Below are 20,838 nucleotides of genomic sequence, written 5' to 3' on the forward strand. Positions count from 1 at the left end.
GGGACAAAGTAGGAGACATACAGTTCTCGAACGTTTCGAAAGAGGTCGAGGTTTCACACAGACTAGGTGGACCTCCAGTCCCAAGGTTTTTCGAAATGTAGAACCCTTGTAAACCAAAATTATCGATCCCCGGTCAGGATCCACGTTTGCCAGTCCTACGCAGCAGGGTTATCGCATACCGAATAAAATCCCCCCCGCGCACATAATCCACCATCCTGAAACACACCAACAGCCGTCGGTCCCAAAATAATACTCTCTTGAACCGTTTCCGCAAGAAAGGACATAAAAGTATTTTGAAGAGTGTGCGAAATTCTTCAAGCTTTCGCTGTCTTCGTCTGATATCAAAGAAATATGTTCGATGATGTGCAGGTGAATTTCGGTCGGGAGGTTGATGAAACTGCTGCCGGAATGGGATCTAGAGAGGTGCTGTTGTTGTCCATTTTTGATAGACGTAGATATACAGCAGTGGAAGAGAAACGTGCATGAAGTCGCCTAGTACAGTAGGGGTCTGGGTTTCGATACATGGGGCCGATGGGGATTCAGGACTACCTTGGCCTTGGGTGCACCGGGTTCCAGCGGTTAAGTAATTGGCAACCCCAAACCCTTTACCAAAAATCCAACATCTATTTTACGGATCGAACCGGGTAGCGCGGACCTCTAGAACATATTACAGTCAGCTGTAAATACAAACGTATAAAGTGGATAAGTCAAGTTGCAGCGTCAGAGCAATCCTGCCGGGAATAGCGCCCCGCAAGGCTGCAGAAGACGCCAATGCATAAATTTAACACCAACTGCCGGCACGCATGTAACCTCACGATAGATCTCAACCTTTGATATAATATAAAAATCTCACGGTTCCGATATATAAGATCCATTTTCGTCCCATCTTTCTTTCTATATCATTGATTTCTAACATCGGTCATAGGTTCAAATCCGAACTTCCCCTCCCTCGCCACCCTCCCCGTAGAACTCCACGTCGAAATCCAATCCTACCTCTCCCACATTGACATAGAACGGCTCTCCCAATGCTCCAAAACCCTGCGCAGCGTATCCCTCCTGCGAGTCTTCCGGTCTGCCCGGATATCTCCAGAATCGCTCCAATTCTTTATCGACGCTGGAATTCTCCAAAGACTGCATGCTTGCGTTCGGTATGAATTCATTATCATAAACTATATAAAATCATACATCTAACTCATATATAAAAAAGACATATAACCCTCCTCGACGCCCACAGTATCACCACCCTCCGCACCCTTCTAACTTCGATCGCCCCGTTCACCCGTCTGGCTGGCCTGAAACTAACTTACAACGCATCCGAATCCGATCAATCCGCCATCTTCGCCGCCATATTTTCAACAATATACAGTTACCCATTCTTCCCGTCACTGAAGCATATATACCTAACAATTCACCAATCCGAAGACCGCATTTTTGCTCAAGACTCAAAAATAACACCTGAAGACCTTGAATTTTTAAATTTACCCCAAAATTCAGAAGACGGTAGTGGTGACGATGGCTACAAAGGAAACATAGTAGCAATTCCAACCCTCCAAACCGCCAAACTAAAACTCCTCCTCCCAAACGCCCTCTTCTGCTTCGACCGATCCCCCATCTTCCCCCACCCCTTCCCCCCCACTAACATATTCTCCCTCTCCACCACCTCCCTCAAGACCCTGCATCTGACAATCCCAGACCTCCTCTTCCCAGACCTCATCGCCGGCCCCACACCAGGAGTGATCACCGAAGACGCCTACATCACCCACAAATCCTACACAACCTACCCCACAGTCTCCGAACTACACTTCACAATCTCCTCCCTCCGCAGCCACCACCTCCGGGACCTCACTTTTCGTTTTCGGAACCTAAAAGTCTTCATAGTCAAAGAAACAAAACCGGGGAAAATGTGGGATGAACATTTAACAACAAGGCCATTCGGCGATATCGTTAGGATGAAGAAATTGAAGAGTCTGTGGTTACCCTGGGTCATATTGAAAAGAGGTAAAGCGGCGACATGGAAATTTGAGAGATCGGTGATGTATTGGGTTAGTAGGGGATTGAGTGATTTGGAGGATATATGTTTTCAGGAGAGGGAGTGGGGTGGCGGGGAGGGGGAGGAGCCGAAGGTTGTTGGGGCTTGGGTTCTGGAGAAGACTTCGCATGGGAACTTTCAGGGCACCTCTATAAGCGGCTGATTTTATTCGAAGATATTAAGATATGAGTACGATCATGCCTCTAACTGGGCGATCCGGCGTAATGTCTCCGTCTTCCACTCACTGAAAGCCTTCCTCCGCTTATCACTCAAAAAGTCCAACCTATCCTGCATCTATTCAAATCAATTAGTAACCCCCCCTTCGATACACGTAAAGGACAAAACCTACCATAGACCCGATCCCACTCTCCATCCCCGCCTCCGCAACCTTCCCCTTCCCGACATCTTCTTCAGCCTCCTCTTCCTCCTCGACCTCTTCCTCCTCAACCACCCCCTTCCCATCAACCATATCCATAAACCACCTCGTCTCCCTCATATCCCCTCCCGCAACCTCCGCCAAAACCTCGTTAAACTCCTCCTTCCAATTCCCCTCCCTCCCCCTGACCACCCCTTTCCCCTTCAAACACCTATAAACCTCTCCGATCTTCCCTTCATACCACCCTCTCCTCTCCTCCTCCACCTGTCCCTCAAATTCCCCCTCCCCCATCAACTCCTTCACCACAACGATATAAAGTACCCCGATAAGCGTGTACGGCGTTTCCGTCAAATTTTTATATTTTACGGATGAAAAGATATAACTCGCACCGGCGGTGATATGGCGGATCGCTTTTGCGTCGTTGCATAGTTCGTGAATGAGGGGGAGGTAGGATTCTATTCTTTTGTCTTTGGAGGTTGCGGACGATGAGGAGGCGGGGGTGTTTTTTATAAACGCCGATTTGGGCTTTGATACTATTGCCGTATCGCGGGTTCTACCACGGGGATCTGGTGTAGAAGTTGCACCTGCCGCTCGAGCAGAAGAACCGATGACCAACGTCTCCGAAAACTGCTTATACAGCGTTTTGTACAATCGCGGAGGAACGGGTGCAGGTGGTTTATCCGGTAATACGGGGAGGTCGAGTTTTGTTCTTAATCTGTAATGCTACCCCATCTGCATGTTAACAAAACCCCCCCAAAAAAGATAACATCCGTAGACCGTATAAAAAAAGAAAAAGAGATAAGCGGAGAGTGTGGATATAAAGTACTTTTCACAGGCCAAATGCGCACACAACATCTCACGCGCCGGTTCTTCGGCTTGCTTGAGATTCGATAGTTTATGCCGCGATTGAGCGATAAGTGAGGATGTGGTATCGATCAGTTCGCGGGGGATGCCGCCCGTGGCGGTGGGGAGGAGCATCGTCAGCGTCCTTTCGATCGTTCGGCTCATCCTGGCGGTTCCTCGGTGGTGAAGTTTGATATCGACGAGGTCGGGTCCACGATGTACGAAAACGCGAGATACAAACGCTCCCGCCACGCCTTAGCCTGATCCCGTGACCATTTCTGCAACATTAATTCGTCGGTTTTCAAAAGTGGAACCAAAGTTGTAGAGAATTCCTCGGGTATTCGATTGGTCATAAAAACATCCCATTTGGATGGGAATTGGGCGCTGTGGATGAGGTTCGTGAAAAGTTGCGATGGTGCTTCGATGTTGAAGGTTGGTCAACACACCACTCTCTTACATCACGATATGATACTCCAAGATGATAGCGGAAGAATGTATATTTAAAATATCAACAGCTTTTCTCTGATCGTATATCTGGCTCGAAAATAGCCTGCAAAGAACGCCTTAAAGTATGCTTGCATGCATGTAACAAAAAAGACAAGATATTAGAACGAACAACAGGCTGAACATTGAACGAATTCGAAACTCCTCATGATGCTGTGCAAAAACAATGCCAACAGTCGCTGTAAAAGGGAATCAAACTATAAGCGAGAGTATAAAGGATATATCGAGAAAGGGAAAAGGGAAAAGGGAAAAGGGAAAAGGGAAAAGGGAAAAGGGAAAAGGAAAAGGAAAAGGAAACAAGTCCGCTAAACCCGCAAATTCAAGGTCGTCATATGTAATGCAATGCACTTTTGCTCATCAATATCAAGCCATGCACATTTTTCACAAATAATAAGGATCAACAGCCCCATTCGAGTCATTATGCTGACTCTCGGAAACCCCTCTATCACCTACCGGCGTGGCTCTATCTGTATCTGGGACTCGCTCTTCACCTTCATCATCTGTATCTCCACCTTCCTCCGCCCCGCTAACCTTCGACAATGGACTCGTCGGTCGCCATCTCACCCTCGGATCTGGTGCCATATACTCCCCATCACTAGCCGATGAACCCCATCTTCTCTCCTTCAACCCACTCGGCGTCGCCGGCGAACTCTGCGTTAATTGCGGCAACAGCGGCGGCGAAACCGTACTCCCATCATCATCATCCAGTTGAATAACATCCGAAATATTGTCAACAGATATGCTCCCCGCGTTTCTATAAAACTGCGCGGGTATAGGATTTCGTTTCAGAGTCGCAGCGATAGGCGACGGGATATCCAAATCACTCGAATCCCGTCGTTGGTGAGCGTACTCCCTCAGTCGTCGCTTATGACTCGCTGCCCGCCCGGACTTTGGTCTATTCCGCGGAGGCGAGGGCGACGTAGGCGGTGATTCTAGGCCGAGGTGGTCTTGACTTCTGCCCGAAAAAACCGTACGCACGATACCGGCTTCCAAATGTTGCGTTTTGCTGAAGACGATAAGGCAAACGATTACAAGCATAAGAAACGATTGTGCTATCGTCATACGCTTTTGGAAAACAACTTCGTCAGCGAGCATCGTGAGACGGGCGCTGATTGCGAGAATCTCCCTCTCGGAGAGTTCTCGTTGAGTATCCAAGGCAATCACCGTCGACTGCCATAGCTGGTCGTATTGAGCACGCTACATATTAAATTAGCATCAAGGCTTATCCGGCAGCAGGTGGTAGGGTAACCTACAAATTCACGGAGTTCTTTAAAGACGGTCATGTTGAGTTGATCCAGATAAGAAGCAGATTTGTTGAACTGCCGCTTCTCCATCTTACTGAACGTATCACGCATGAGCTTACTCTGCTCTTCTATATATTGTAAAGAGAGGGTAGCATTCGCCTCGAGGAGTTGAAGCCGTTTGTGGATGGTTTTAAAGAAGCTTTCTTGGGTTGTAGGACTGGGCGCTGTTGAAGAAACGGCAGACGGCTGTCGGGATGGATCGGGAACGGTGGAACTGGAGTTACGAGGCATATGCGTTTCCTTCGAATGCGAGGATTGGTGGCTGTCGTTGGAGCTTGGGCGAGAAGATCTAGGAGCAACCTTTGGAGGCGCTTTTTCAGAAACCGGGACACCGGTGATGGTGGGATCCGTCTCAGGCGATGAGTGTCCGCGGTGTTCCTTCTGCGCGGGGGGTGTAGGGGTCGAAGGCGGGCTCTGGCCGATCGAAGAGCTGGACTTTATATCCTTTTCCTGGCGCTCGGAGCCAACGGCGGGTATATCACTGGCTTCCGAGGTGGTGTGGTCCCGTCTTTCGGTTGGGTTCGCAAGCGCAGGACCTACGGAGTCAGGCGCCAGCGGTACGGTCGATTGGATAGGCGGAGCGTATTCCCCCGTGGGTACGCTGGACTCCTCGGCAGCAGTTTGAGATGATACCTCGGCTTTGTGGACCGCTTGCTCCTCCTCGATCGCCTCCTCGATAGGTTTAGCGATAGCTTCGGGTTCCATCTCCTCGCTTTCGTCGGTATATCCCCTCGCCTGCTCCTCCTGATGTCGAAACTCCTCCATCATCGTTGTGCCGTGGACCCTCAACAGACTGATCGGACAGTAAAACTCCTTCCCAAAATGCGTCAGGAATTCGATGCGAATATACCTCGCCCAGATCAAGGGGTTCTCGACCAGGAAAGCTTGTATTTCCCTCGAGTTCTTGGCCTCAAAGAGTCCCAGTTCCTTCCACCCGGCGCTCTTGACAGGATACCTATCACTCACGCTAACCTTGAACGTCCGGAACATACTCGAGAAGAACTCGTAATTGGCAAGAACCACAGTGTCGACCAGAATGTCATCACATAGCTCGACGATGATGAATTTGTTCTTCGCACCACACTTGTTCAGCATATAACTATCCTTGTTCTCCACGAGGATGGAAGACGCTCCTTTGCTCTCCGGGTTTGTCTTGTGGACCGTAGCAGCGCAGTCGAACGAAGCATAGTTGAACCGTTCCTTGCATGTTTTCCCGGCATCCCTCGATTTAATATGCTTCGTAGGTTTGACGGTCCCGCTCGGTTTGGCTTCATTCTTGATATTGACCTCATCCTGCTCTTCGGTTTCACCACCATCAAAGTTCAATTCGATCTCGTCGTCAACTCCCAAAGCGTCCAAAGCACTCGACATGGAACCCGGTCTCCTCCTCGCTTCTTTAGGCGGCCGTTCTCCAAAGTTTTCAGCAGACTGTCCGGCCTTGGCCAAATTCTGTTTCTTCCATTCCTCGAACGATAGGAAATTCGCAGTATCAATCGGTGTCTCTGCATCCTCCGTCGGTGGCGGAATATCCTCCGAGGGTGAAGTGATAGGTCTTTCAAACTTCTGACCGAGATCTATTGACGTCGTGGTAGCCAACCCAACTTCCTCCACGCTCGGCGACGCCGATGACCTCGGACCATCATCAGAAACCTCCAGCCTTCCCGTCGCATTCAAAGCACGAGCAGCGCCAGCGGCAGCGGATACCACTCTCGAGGTTCTAAGACATTGTTGCGGTAGACCATGATTGATATAGTTGGCAGTCCGGAACGGGCAGGTTGTGATACCAAGACTACCACCCACGGTAACGGTCGGCTGCTTCGGTTCGCTTGACGAACCAGTTATCAACGCAGCGGCCGTTGCGGTGACAAGGCCAAGGAGGTGAAGCTGGAGAAGCCATGCGCGAGAGCATTTCCCCTTCATGATCCACAGAAGCGAGAAATGCAAGCCTGGGAGGACGAGAAGGAGGGTGGAAGAGGGGGGTTGTCGAGCAACCCCTCAGGTCGTAAGGCGGGGGAGAAAGAGAATGAGGGAGAGAAAAGAAAATCGAAAAGGTCCGATTCCGATAAAGTCTCTTTTTTTGTTGTTTTGGTTTTTTTTTTTTTTCTCCTTTTGAGATGGAAGCGCTGCTAGAATACTGCTAGCATTGCCCGAAAGAAGAAGAAAACACAGCTATATCCAGCTATGAAGGGATAGTTGACTGGTATCCAGAAGTCGTAAATAGAAGGTGTTAGTGGAGTCGTTAACTTTCAAGCACGAACACACACACAAAGAAAAAAAAAAAGGTAAAGATGGGATTGGGTAGGCAAGCAAGCACTTACACTAGAAGTATGTCACGTACTGGGTGATAAGAAATGAACGATGAGGTAGATGTACGGTGATAGAGCTCAAGCTAAAAGCTGCAAGCAGGGCCCTTGCCAGCAGGACATGCGAGGAGGGACTGATCCCAAAGGCAGCAACCTGAATTATTTTTTTTCAGAGATCCCTTTTTCGACGGCCAAGTTTTCGTCGGGCGCAGGGCATTTCCCCGTATTTCGCATGTGCTTCCTGCACTGGGAACAGTCTGCAGCAGCTACGTATGCAGTGTGATATCGTTCGAAACGTGCTACAGTGGAGCCTTGCCTGTCAGAATTAATCGAATGACTAGCGAAGAATCGAACGACATCGTATATGGGATGGGGGAAAGAAGTTATGTAATGCGTACTTACTTCGTATGTGTATTGTAACTGTCATACGTTACTACGAACGTACCATTTTCCTTTCTTCGAAGCCGCTGTACTTTTGCTTTGGTTGTTTTTGCTGATGCGCTGAAGCCACATGTTCAACTTGGCTTCCGACAAGAACAAAACAAGAAAAACACCCTCGTTGAAGCGCCGGCCTGGTTGGTTTCGGGAACTTCTTGATTCCAGACCCAGCCTCCCGCCGTCGGTAGACGGTACGGTACAGTACAATAAGGTATAGTCATTGTCGTCAGATGCGGCATATGTCATCGTTGGAGACCAAGTTCAAGTTCAAGCTCAACGATCGACTCGTTCCAAGCGGCGGATCGATCCGGTCGGAATTAATTTAAATTTTATTTCTGTCGGTATACATCTCTGCGCTGCACTGCAGCTGGTCCCACGGCTCTTCTTTTTAAATCCCAACCGGACGGGGAATGGTAGAGATACATGCATGGAGATGTATCCGATTGGAAGAATCGATGCTTTTTCTCTCCCCTATGAGGGATTTGGCAAAGCGTTGAGGTCGGTCCGCAAAACACCACACGTCAACACTCTCTGACCGTCATGATTCGTGATGCTCGAGGAGCCCGAGCCTGGGGTTGTCCCACCGTTGATTGAATATAAATTGACGGATCGCACGGCCGCTGGTTTCTTCGACAATGTAATTTATTTTACGGTATTTTATGGAGAATATCGCGGTAAGAATATGCGAGTATGATCTCGAGGCCAGCGTCACAACCAACGTGGCCTTCTTCGATCGTCCGTATCTGCGAACCCGATCAAGCATGGCGATGCCTGGCCCTCGCGGTTCGGTAGGGCTCCCTGTGTCTAAATAGTCGGGTACCTGACGGAAATTGCATAGAATCCATAGATGCTCCCGTTAGGATTGTTTCCAGCGCAGCTTTTAGAAATCATATATATATACCTATTCTAAATTTCTAAATCTCACAAATAGCATGACTGGTGCCGATCCGATATTCTCTTATTATATATAAACTACGAGGGTACCTCATGATAGGATTGAAAATCAATTTCAAAGATCCCATCGATCCAGACATGTACAGCTCAAGCCTGACGGCCGTTTCTATCGAATAAGAAAGAAATCAAAACGCTCGAACGTGATGCCTAGATTCGAGACTAGTGATATAGCATCAAGTTTGAATAATCATTTGCGCGCATACGCCGGAACGAGGCACGTATGCAGATATCATGACCATGCCATGACGGATACGCTTCGTACGGTGCATGCCTGTCATCTCCACTAGCAGAATATCTTCAAACCGAGACCCCCACTTTTACTGGCGACCTGGTGCACGATATCATGACGTAAGAAAGGGTATATTTTGAAAAGGCGCCCCGGACCTGTCGAGGACCGAGAGTACTGTCAAAAAAAGAAGGGACACCACCGAGCATCACAACACGACCACCGCCCCAAAATCCAACAGCCATCCCCTGTCGACCTCGACCTGCATGCTGCACCCGCACATTTCTGCGCTGGCTAGCTCCAAAACCTCACCTCGAAGCTCCCACCAAGCTCCAAGCTCCCTTCGATCCACCCCCCAAAAAAACAAACCAAAAAAGAAAGATGTCCAAACGTCTTCACCGCTCTCCCTCCCCCTCCTCCCAACCCTCAAAATACACCCGCTCGGTCTCACCATCGGATGCACAATCATCAACAATGACTCCATCCCTCCCTTCTTCCTCCGCAACGAATATAACCTGCACCCTCCCGACCTGCCCGCAAAGAAGCCACCAAACAACCGAAAGCTTTGAGACACACTATAATAAATACCACACGAACCGATGTCACGATTGTCTTAAGAATTTTCCGACGTTGAGGATATTGGAGTGTCATATTCGCGAGAATCATGACATGTTTGCGGTCGTGAAGAGGGAGAAGGGGGAGAAGATTGTATGTTTTCTCTCATATTTACTTGCTTTTGTTTTTTCTTTCAAGTAGGTATTCGGGTACTGATGGTTTGGTATTTTAGTATGCATGTTTTGTGGAAGATTGCGATAAGATATGTATTTCGTTCGGAAAGAGGAGGGCGCATTTAATTGATAAACATTATTATCACAAGGTACTCCCGTTCCTCTCCAATACCTTCTTATCAAAATATCTAACAAAAGATTATTTCCACAGAACTTCAACTTCTCAATAGTAGACACCGGCATCGACCGCGCAACATCCCTACTAACCACCTCACCCCCCCGAAAAAGTCGAACAAGGGTCAGAAGAGTCAGCGAAGCTTCCAATAATCCGACTGCTACTCCTGCTGCGCACGAGGATAAACCAAAAACAACAGGGAGTGAAGAAAACGGAATGGATATCGATAGTGAGGGTATGCCGGTCGAAAAACCGAAGAATGTACAACAGCAATCGAGAAAACATACAAGATCGGTGTCCGAGCCCGCAACGGCGACGGTTGAAGATGATGATGCGGAGAACGTGAAGGGAAGTGGGTTTATTAGTGGGAAGGCGGATAATGATACGGATATGACGGATCTAACGTCGAAGATGAGTGCGATTAGATTTGTGCCGCCGAGAGTGCGGTTTGGGAGAAGAGGGGGTGGGAGTGGGTTTTCGAGCAAGTGATTTTATGGGCGATGACTATGAAGCCATAAAATACCATGATCATATCCGAAGCCTTTGGGTTTTTATTTAGTGGACACGCTTTTTATTGATACCCACCTGACATTTCTACGAATTCATGCTTACGGATAGAATTTAAACGATGAAACCTTTTTTGTGTGAATCCTGGCAAATCTAACGCCTTCCATTGATATGACAGTTCGTTAAACGTAGTATATAGGAAAGGCTATGATCCCCTTCCGCACCATGACCTGTGCGGAAAGACCCCGAATTCTTCGCTCGGAAGTCTGCAAGAAGGAAGAATGTGGTATATGACACAATTGTTGAGGAAGAAGAGGCAGAGGGAAATGTGATTATGCGTCCGAGGGCGTAATAAAAGGTAGAGGAGGAGGAGGAAAAAAGGAAAAAAAGAATATACGTCGGAAAGGGTACGGCTGGCAGCAAAAGTAAAATACGAACACCTGGGAAGAACAAATAACGGAAATCTGATTACGTTTACGAGTCCTTGACCTTCTGGGTACCACGTAACAGACCTATTCGATTCGTCAGCTACCTTTTCGACGGTTTCAAAATACGGAAGGGGTTATATTTACCTGTTCTTCTGGCGGCAATAAGACCGGCCTTTTGTCCACGAGCTGCAAACCTCGAGATGGTCGAGGCCTTACCGATATGCTGATGGTTACCACCACCGTGAGGATGGTCGACTGGGTTCATGGCAACACCACGAGTTCTGGGCCAGTTGTTCCTCTTGGTCTTAGCCTTCCACATGGCTCTGCTAGCCTTCAACATTGGCTTGTCGGTACGGCCACCACCGGCAACGAGACCGATCATACCACGGGAGGTGGATGGGACGACCTTCTTGGAACCGGATGGGAGCTTGACACGGGTCTTGCCTTCGTCGGGGTTGTGGCCGATGATGGTGACATAGGTACCGGAAGCACGGCCGAGAGTACCACGGTCGCCGGCGCGTTCTTCAACGTTGGTGACGATGGTACCTTCGGGGCAGGAGGAGAGCGGGAGGATGTTGCCGATGCTGAGGGAGGCCTTCTTTCCGGCGTAGACGAACTGGCCGGAGTACATGCCTTCGTTGGCGATGAAGCTATTTCGTTCAATTCTTAGTCAACATCTCCCTATCCCGTTTCCTTCTTGTCATCATTTAGAGGATTTGGACGTACGTCTCCTTGTGGGTCTTGAATCTGTAGGGGTCCCTGAATTCGACGGTGGCTAGAGGAGCACCACGGCCAGAGTCGTGGATTATATCCTTAACGATACCTCGGATGTATCCATGACGCTCAGCATAGTCGAGCGTTCTGAATTGAGCTGGGTTCTATTTGTCGGAGTTCCGGTCAGCCACCATATTCCCTTTTTTTTTTCGCATTCCCACACATCATCCTCCCTGATATAGTTCTCGTCGGTCGAAATAACAAATGTCGATTCCATCTTGTCTATAAAGCCCTCGAATAACAATCGTCGGAAAGTTCAGAACAAAATACGTACTTTTCGCAATCTGGTGTGCGCGGTGACTATGAATTCCCACGATAGTTAGCCATCTTCCATCTCCCAATTTTTTCCCATCGACATCGAAACAAAAAACTAATCCCAAGATTCCCACATCGTCGAAAGAGACTAAAAGCAAGTCGGAAATAGATATAACGTACAAATGCTACCGGCACCCTTCCTCTGAGATCTGATGACTCTACCCATGGCGTCGGCTGTATGGCGATGGTATGGTTTTCGTGATGGTTAGTATCGTATACGGTATTTGGGGGTTGTTGTTGGAGGTAGAATTGATACCTCTAACCAATGTTCAATTTGTTAGCCCTATCGAAGGGACTGCGTTTGACACTCAAAAATTCACACTATTCCTGTTCGGGAACACACAGTCCCAAGCGAAGGGTGACAAACGGAGGTGCGGTCACATGCGTTGTCGATTTTGAATATCACGTGATGATTTGGATGTTAAAACCGTGGGTGTTTGAGGTCTCATTGTACCACCATTAAGCATCATAGCGATATAAATGCAACGGCATTTGATAAAGGAGATTCAGGAGAATCTTTTGATTTTATTTTCATGCGATCTGCTTCAGCACGAATGGCGATAGAGATGATGCTAAAAGTCGTAAATCGAGCTTCAACGGCTTCACATTTTTACGTGATAAGACTGCACGTCAAAGGATCTTGAAAACAGGCAAGCGGCTGAACTTCGTGTTGTCTGGTACGAGCAAACGGCAACACTCCGCCGACTTGTTCTTGAGGCTAACAGTTTTTACTACGCTATCGGCGCATCACATCATGATACTTTATATACTATGTAAAAATGTATTATGATATCCCGGAAGAGAAATCGGTTAGATGAACTACTGAATTATTTGAAATGCTATTATAGAGGCGAGTCGTTCTATCTGTATAGGTATTGAGTGGCTACATTGCTTCATATAAGCCTTGGGAGATAGTGAGAAATGCCATCCTGTAGAGGCTGGTTTGTGAAATTGGCCATGTTCTAATTGTCAAGGCCTAGATTAATACTTGGGTATATTACGAGCACTATCGGAATTACTTTGCGAATATTCGAATTCTCAAGCCTAGGAATGACTTGGCTGTTTCCTATGCAGACTCTGGGCTTGAGGCTATACAGACTCTGTGTTAAGGCATTTAAAACAGGGCCTAAAATAAAACAAGGGCCCTCTGCTATAGCTAAGCGGGTATTTAGTATCCATCCCAGAATTTCTAAAGAGTTAGCAAAACCCGCATTAGTTTGACAGCCTCGACATGAATTGTGAATCAGAACTTCTACGGATGCCAGTGATTTCTACTCGGAGCAGTAAACCGGCATAGGTTCAAAATGTTTGAGATTGGATAGCTGGGTGAAAACCAAAAGCCTAAAGAAGAGTATATTAGTCAAATTAAGGAAGCGACAAGGAACAGCCAAGACCCAACGTTACACGGGTCGCTCCTGCTGGCAATCGTTACACAAAAACAGAACCTGGAAGATGGAGTCTGGTGGTGACCCTTCGAAGCTTCTTGTGTTGGTATGTGTTGAGGGAGTGGTGAATATGATGATGCGTTTGACCGTTTGATCGTGTAAAATTTTCCGAATATGGCTCAGGGGGAGTTTTCCGATCCTCCCGCAAAAAACCTCCTCTCCTTTTCTCGGTGGGCATCGCAACCTGTTTAACCGCTCAGGTTTCTCACACACCTTCCTCTCCCCCAAAAACGACTGTGGATTTTGGCTCCGAATTCCTGTCGGTTTTTTTTTTACTCCCACACCTTTCATCGCTTTTACTTAGTTTAACTTACCACTTAGTTTTTTATATACAATATATAAAAATACTAAGGCGTAGTTATAGAAAGAGTGGCTAGGATCCGGAACTGGATCTTGTCGGAGGCGGACCGTTCCCATCCCACATCCACGTCAGCCTCCTGCCCGCATACTGTACATTCTGGTATTCCTATCGAGGCATTTTTAGCTCTTAGCGGTGTGCACCTGGTGATCCCACATCTCGCATCCCATCCATCCAAGGCAGGCATAGACGAGGAAGCTTTTGAAGGTTTCTACAATATTACCATCTCGGTGAGTTTTTGTTTTTTTCGGAATATTTTTTGAGTCGAGTTCCTATCCTATCTACCTTATATCGGACTCATGATGTTCCACCGCCATTGCAATAAGCTGCTCGATCATCTCCCTCTATCTATATTATATATATATACACCCCCACAGCTGCCATGCACTACCCAAATTTGGTTTTGTGTTTCCCTTTTGGGAGTGTGTATTTGGTTTTGTTTTTTTGTTTGGAAATCTGTTTGGAAGTGATATTGAAGAGTACTGCATGACTGTATACATCTTACCTATGGTGTATGCATTGTATGGATCATGTATGGATGGGAGCCGGATGGAATGATGGCGCGTGTCGCGAGCGCTCGTCTGATTTTGTTCACACACGCTGCTGCAGGCCCATCCCACCCAACATCTAACTACTATCAATCTATTGCCTCTTTTACTGTCTACCTTACCGCCCTATCTTCTACCATAAGATAGTCTAGTAGTAAGTTAGAGGTAGTAGTTGGTAATAGCGATAGCGATAGTAATGACTATTGCCAGGTAACAACTAGAGCAAGTATTGGGGAAGAGTTGTACGCGGATGTGTTGTGTTCTGTGGCGTACGTTTGAGCCCGGGCCGTTCTCCTGTCTCCTTTTTTTTTTTTTTTTTTTTTTGTTGTTTCCGTATCCCCTTCAGTCTGTCTTCTCTTCCAACAACACAAGCAGGCAAAACAGCTGAGAATATGCGGATAATTTCTCAACCAAACCAAACCAGAAGACCGAACAACCCAGACAGACCATCAGCCGCTTATTTTGTATCAAATCAGATCAAATCAAACCAAGCAAAAAACCAGCCCGCTAACTTTTGCTGCTTGACCAAAGTCGCGACCACAAACAGACTGACGACTGCCTGCCTGCTTGATAGTCAGGGCAACTCTCCCCTCCTCGCGACCCATCGCCAACTTCATCGCGACGGGACAGGTTCAACTCAACTCAACTCAACGCCCCTTCATCATACCACGTCTCCCCCCTTCCACCACTACCGCCATCCCCCCTTCTTCATCTTTTAAACCCCTTCCATTCTCCCTATCATATCAGTTGGGTCTCACTTCAGACACGATCCTGCAAAGGAAAAAAAACGAGATTGATATAAATTTTTTTTTTTTCTTCGCCTAGATCCTCGTCGCGACATCTGATTAGCATCGGATCTATCATCACCATCATTTTTATTTTATTTTATTTTTTTATATTTTACAGGCGTGTTTCGTTTCTGTTCTTTCCTTTATTTCCCCTTACCCTTCAAGTCCAATTCATGCTCTAGGGACCTGGGTTCAATATTCTCCCTTTGGCCGTTGTAGTCCGACACGTCGTACAACGCTTCGTAGTCCCGTCTCAGCAAACAGCCTTCCCTGTAGGGCTGGGTTGGCGGACATCTAACTCCTTCAATCGCTTTTTGAGATGATGAACACTGGCCAAATCATGGCCACTCAGGTTCACCAGCAGCCTCATCAGTTGCATAGTAATGGCGCCGCTCCTCATGGCATGATGGGCATGCAACAGCCTTCCCGAGAACAGATCCAGCAGCTCTATCAGGTATGTATTTTATATATATATTTATATATCCGATTATATACTAACCTCTACAAACCTCGTCCAGCGATGGCAAGCAATGAAATCTGCCGGCGCCACCGATGCCACAAGCCCGGAATTCGCCCAAATGTCGGCCTATCTGAGAGCATTAAGTAATCAGCAGAATAGTATGAAGCAGCAGCAGCAGCAGAAGATGCAGCAGGCCCAGCAGGCCCAGCAGGCTCAACATCAACAATCTCTTCAAAACCAGGCCAATGGTGTACCAATGCAGGTTAAGGGAAACGGAGCACCCGCCCCGGTTCCCAACCGTTCATCCCCTAATAGTAATCTCCAAAAATCACAACAATCGCCACATCCTCCTGTTACGCCTTCAAAGCCAGACTCTGTAGCTCCCAATGCTCCTCCTCAGACACCTGGAAACCCCAAAGCTCCCGGAGCAGCCAATCCTTCACCATGCTTCACCGGAGAGCAACTGAACACTCTCAAACACCAGATCATGGCGTTCAAGCTCTTGACCAGAGGACAGGTGATCCCCCCTAACCTGATGGGTATTATCAATGCCGCTTCGACTGCTGGCAAGGTAGCCGCCTCTATCGCTACAACTCCCGCTCCGAGTACCGATTCTGCAACCAAACCGCCTACCGCCGAGAAGACTGATAGTTCAATTGTCCCCGTCAGAACCGGATATGAATCCTTCACATCTCCGTACACCTTATTCCTGCCGACGATATCGCATTCCGATCATGGAATCCGAGCCAATCGTCCTTTGATCCCCAGTATAATGCCTACAGGCATAGAACTCGGGCGTCTAAAGGAAGAACGTGACAAGGCCATTGCCAACAGGATCCAGATCAGGAGAGCAGAACTCGAGGCTATGGATGTTAATATTGCCACCATCAATCGAAATACTCTGGAAACTCTCGATACCGAACGAGCCCGCCGTATCATCGAATACAAGTCGCTCTCCCTCTTGGAGATGCAACGTGAGATGAGAAAGCAGATGGTTCAGAATATGGTCCACTATGATAGTCTTGCTATGACTACGAACCGCTCGATGTTTAGACGTATGAAGAAGCAGTCATTGCGCGAAGCTCGTATCACAGAGAAGCTCGAAAAACAGCAGCAAGAACAACGTATCAATAGGGAAAAACAGAAGAGAGACGAATACCTGAAGGCAGTTCTCACCCACAGCAAGGATGTTCTCTCCGCCACCACTACCGGTACCAAGGCTCAGAAATTCGGAAAACTCATGGCTGCACACCATCAAATCATGGAGAAGGAAGAGCAGAAGAGGATTGAGAGAACGGCTAAGCAGCGTCTCCAAGCCCTTAAGGCTAACGATGAGGAGGCCTACCTTAAATTGCTCGACCAAGCCAAGGATACTCGTATCACCCATTTGCTTAAGCAGACGGATGGGTTCCTTAAGAACCTTGCCCAAGCCGTTAGAACACAGCAACGGGACGCCCGTGAAAAATACGGTCGTCCCGACGGATACATTTCTGAAGAGGAAGAGAGCGAGGATGAGGAAGATGAGGAGTCCGGAAAGAAGGTCGACTACTATGCTGTTGCTCACAGGATCAAGGAAACGGTCACCGAACAGCCCAGCATTTTGGTTGGTGGCAAGCTCAAAGATTACCAGCTCAAGGGTTTGCAATGGATGGTTTCCTTGTTCAACAACAATCTTAACGGTATCTTGGCAGACGAGATGGGTCTCGGAAAGACAATTCAAACCATCTCTTTGGTTACTCACCTTATAGAAAAGAAGAGTGTCACCGGACCTTTCTTGGTCATCGTCCCATTGAGTACGCTTACTAACTGGACTCTGGAATTCGAAAAATGGGCACCGTCCATCAAGAAGATTGTCTACAAGGGACCTCCACTCGCAAGAAAGGCACATCAAGCGCAAGTCCGATCCGGTGACTTCCAAGCCGTCCTCACAACCTACGAATACATCATCAAGGATAGGCCAGTTCTGTCGAAGATCAAATGGGCTTACATGATTGTCGACGAAGGTCACAGAATGAAGAACAGCGAATCCAAACTCAGCTTCACCCTTACCACCTACTACATCTGCCGCTACCGTCTCATTCTCACCGGTACCCCTCTTCAGAACAATCTTCCTGAATTGTGGGCCCTGCTCAATTTCGTCCTCCCGAATATCTTCAAATCCGTCAAGAGTTTCGATGAATGGTTCAACACTCCATTTGCTAATACGGGAGGCCAAGACAAGATGGAACTCACAGAAGAAGAGGCATTGCTTATCATTCGACGTCTTCATAAGGTTCTCAGACCCTTCTTGTTGAGACGCCTCAAGAAAGATGTCGAAGCAGAACTTCCGGACAAGGTCGAGAAGGTTGTCAAGTGCAAGTTTTCAGCGCTCCAGGCCAAACTCTACAACCAGATGAAACAGAACGGTGCGATTTTTGTTGCCAGTGAAAGCCAGAAATCGGGGTATGTGGTGTTCCTCTCACCTTTCCAGGTTAATCGAATGCTAACCAGGATTCTTTTTATAGTCGCGTCAGTATCAAAGGTCTCAGTAACATGCTTATGCAGCTTCGTAAAATCTGTAATCATCCGTTTGTCTTCGAGGATGTTGAGAATGCAATCAGCCCCGGGCCGCTGGCAAACGACTTGCTCTGGCGTACAGCCGGTAAATTTGAACTTCTCGACCGTTTGCTTCCAAAGTTTTTCGCATCGGGTCACAGAGTAAGCATCCCAAAAGACTAACCCTTGAAGACGCCAAAGCTAACACTCCATAGGTTCTCATGTTTTTCCAGATGACACAGATTATGAACATCATGGAGGATTTCTTGAATTTCAGAGGTTGGAAGTTCATGCGTTTGGACGGTTCGACGAAGGCCGATGATCGTAGTGCGATGTTAAAGGACTTCAACGCTCCCGGTTCGGATTACTTGATTTTCTTACTATCTACCCGTGCTGGTGGTCTTGGTCTTAATCTCCAAACGGCCGACACGGTCATCATTTACGACTCCGATTGGAATCCCCATCAGGATCTTCAGGCCCAGGATCGTGCCCACAGAATTGGTCAAAAGAACGAGGTGCGAATCTTGCGTCTTATCACCAGCAATTCCGTGGAGGAGAAGATTCTATCGAGGGCACAGTACAAACTCGACATCGACGGAAAGGTTATCCAGGCAGGCAAATTCGACAACAAATCTAAGGACGAGGAGCGAGATGCCTTGTTGAGATCTTTACTCGAAGTCGATGAGACTGAGAAGGATGATGGGGACGAACAGCTAGATGATGACGAGTTGAATGAAGTCTGTGCTAGAAACGACCAAGAGTTGCAATTGTTCAGGCAGATTGATAAGGATCGAGAAGAAAACTCGCCATATGGAGAAGGCAAGAAATTGGCTCGACTTATGGAAGAGTCCGAGCTTCCTGCTGTTTACTTACAGGAAGATATCGGCCCAGAAATTGAAGAAATCGTGCCCACAGGTCGTGGTGCACGTGAGAGGACACAAGTCAAGTACGACGACGGTCTCACGGAAGAACAGTGGCTCGACGCCATTGATGACGACGAGGATACTGTCGAAGACGCAATCCGCCGGAAACGTGAATCCCAGGCGAAGCGAGCTGCTAATAAAGCCAAGAAGCAGGCGAACGCAGATGGTGACGATGAAGAGGAGGCACCCCCAACACCGGAGGAGATTCCTATTACCACTCCAAATAAGAGGAAACGTGGCCGCCAGCCAAAGGCTGAGAAGCGTAAGAGAGAGGAAGAAATGGTTGAGGAAGCACCGAAACGCAAGCGTGCGAAGGGCAAAAACAGCAATGCGGATCCGCTGACCAACAAGGAACGCGCCAATCTGCAAGAGGCGATGGCCAGAATTCATACCGCGGTGATTGAACTCCCTGAAGATGAAGAGTCTGAACGCAAATGCTCGGAACACTTTGTGGTTCTGCCAAGCAAGAAGTTCTATCCCGACTATTATAAGATCATATCTCGTCCGATTTCGTTTGATATGATAAAGAAGAAGATGGATCGGGAGGACTACATGTCTTTGAACGACTTCAAGGAGGATTTTTTGCTCATGTTCAGGAACGCTAAGCTTTACAATGAGGAGGGTAGTATGGTTTATGAGGACGCTGTTGCTATGGAGGTAAGACGAGCAAAACGGCCCTTTTATTTTTGGTATGCAGACGCTAACGAAGAACCCGTAGGAGGAATTCCGTTCCCAAGCCCAGAAGGAGGCCGAGAAGTACAACATGCCGCTCGACCTTTCTGATCCAGTGGATATCCCTGCCATTGACAGCGTCCTACTTGGTGCCATCGCCAGTGAAGCCAAAGACGGATCTGCTGCTCCTAGTGGATCTGCCAGCGGAACACCAGCGGCCAACCCACCACCTGTCACACCCAACATCAAGCTCAAGTTTAGCGTCGGCAAGAAGCCACCTCCAGAAGAAGAAGAGGAAGATCGCGGGGATAGCGGCGATGAAGGTGATGACGACTAGGAGCCGTAAAGCTCATCATCGTCCTTCTATTTGGATTGAAAAGAAAAGAAAAGGGGAAATGGTTTTTTTTCGATTCGTCTTTACAGACTTCAAAAATTTTTTCTTTATTATCTTCCCTGATGACTATACGTTTAATGATCAGACAGGACTCTATTCTCCCCGCCTGTTTTCCCTCCAACGAAACTCCTTCCCCTACCCTCTTCATATATCCGGTATTCTTTTTTTTAACAGACTACATTACCATCGCCGAGTGTGTTAATATTCTACATACCTCTCTCCGTTATTTGTTTTCGACTCGTGTATTGTTACTGGGCGAGGCGTTTTCCTTTTTTTACTATTACTATTATATAGTTCCCCGCCTTTTCAGACTTGCAATTGCTAGCTATTAGCAATCTTTGTCTTTTTCTCTTCCCCCTTTGAACTTTTTCTTACCTTTTGAGATCGGTTTTGTTTCCTTTTAATTTTTTTAGTTTGCTAGAAATATCCCTGGGAGAGAACAAGAAAAGAATTCCGTGCTTCTTTTACTTCGTTTTTTGGATTGTCTTTTTCTGTTGTTTCCGCCTTGAGCTATATATACTTGCTCACTAGTAGCTTGCAGCTTCGTTAGCTTTTGGCGTTCTTCTTTAGTAGGGAGAAGCAAATAAAGAATTGTGGTAATTAGTAACTCTTTATCTTTCGAAGCAGGCTTGCAGACGTGATGTTGTGTGCATGAGTTTGCTCCATACCCTTGTGGGTTTTGCGGGGCCGAAAAACGTTTAACCATCCCACCTTCTACCAAAAACACCCCGCTATAATTGTAACTTTCTCACGCGCCGCGACGACAAGTTTACTTTCACAACTAGACGTACGAAACGAAACGAAACGAGAC

The 20,838-nt window shown here is 47.6% G+C and overlaps 6 protein-coding genes across 6 annotated transcripts; 3 read left to right on the plus strand and 3 right to left on the minus strand.

Annotated features, from left to right (window-relative positions):
• Nucleotides 1-531: 531 nt before the first annotated feature.
• On the plus strand, nucleotides 532-2,192 carry DFL_009679 (uncharacterized protein; the record flags this gene model as incomplete). Its single annotated transcript, XM_067639603.1, has 3 exons — nucleotides 532-583; nucleotides 926-1,148; nucleotides 1,208-2,192. 3 exons carry the CDS (start codon nucleotides 532-534, stop codon nucleotides 2,190-2,192), a joined length of 1,260 nt encoding a protein of 419 aa, XP_067487376.1.
• Nucleotides 2,193-2,224: 32 nt separating this feature from the next.
• DFL_009680 (uncharacterized protein) lies at nucleotides 2,225-3,413 on the minus strand (the record flags this gene model as incomplete). The annotated part of the gene is made up of 3 exons (XM_067639605.1): nucleotides 2,225-2,323; nucleotides 2,379-3,120; nucleotides 3,232-3,413. 3 exons carry the CDS (start codon nucleotides 3,411-3,413, stop codon nucleotides 2,225-2,227), a joined length of 1,023 nt encoding a protein of 340 aa, XP_067487377.1.
• A 720-nt stretch (nucleotides 3,414-4,133) lies between these two features.
• DFL_009681 (uncharacterized protein) lies at nucleotides 4,134-6,976 on the minus strand (the record flags this gene model as incomplete). The annotated part of the gene is made up of 2 exons (XM_067639606.1): nucleotides 4,134-4,949; nucleotides 5,006-6,976. 2 exons carry the CDS (start codon nucleotides 6,974-6,976, stop codon nucleotides 4,134-4,136), a joined length of 2,787 nt encoding a protein of 928 aa, XP_067487378.1.
• Nucleotides 6,977-9,451: 2,475 nt separating this feature from the next.
• On the plus strand, nucleotides 9,452-10,369 carry DFL_009682 (uncharacterized protein; the record flags this gene model as incomplete). Its single annotated transcript, XM_067639607.1, has 3 exons — nucleotides 9,452-9,685; nucleotides 9,765-9,854; nucleotides 9,917-10,369. 3 exons carry the CDS (start codon nucleotides 9,452-9,454, stop codon nucleotides 10,367-10,369), a joined length of 777 nt encoding a protein of 258 aa, XP_067487379.1.
• A 492-nt stretch (nucleotides 10,370-10,861) lies between these two features.
• Nucleotides 10,862-12,070, minus strand: DFL_009683 (60S ribosomal protein uL2; the record flags this gene model as incomplete). The annotated part of the gene is made up of 5 exons (XM_067639608.1): nucleotides 10,862-10,899; nucleotides 10,960-11,465; nucleotides 11,542-11,693; nucleotides 11,864-11,889; nucleotides 12,025-12,070. 5 exons carry the CDS (start codon nucleotides 12,068-12,070, stop codon nucleotides 10,862-10,864), a joined length of 768 nt encoding a protein of 255 aa, XP_067487380.1.
• Nucleotides 12,071-15,383: 3,313 nt separating this feature from the next.
• On the plus strand, nucleotides 15,384-19,970 carry DFL_009684 (uncharacterized protein; the record flags this gene model as incomplete). Its single annotated transcript, XM_067639609.1, has 5 exons — nucleotides 15,384-15,497; nucleotides 15,562-17,945; nucleotides 18,008-18,200; nucleotides 18,254-19,618; nucleotides 19,680-19,970. The coding sequence occupies 5 exons, from the start codon at nucleotides 15,384-15,386 to the stop codon at nucleotides 19,968-19,970; spliced, it is 4,347 nt and encodes a 1,448-aa protein (XP_067487381.1).
• Nucleotides 19,971-20,838: the final 868 nt, after the last annotated feature.

The sequence above is a fragment of the Arthrobotrys flagrans genome (assembly GCF_004000055.1).
Source record: "Arthrobotrys flagrans strain CBS H-5679 chromosome Unknown unitig_1, whole genome shotgun sequence".
In the NCBI taxonomy this organism is placed as follows: Eukaryota; Fungi; Ascomycota; class Orbiliomycetes; order Orbiliales; family Orbiliaceae; genus Arthrobotrys; species Arthrobotrys flagrans.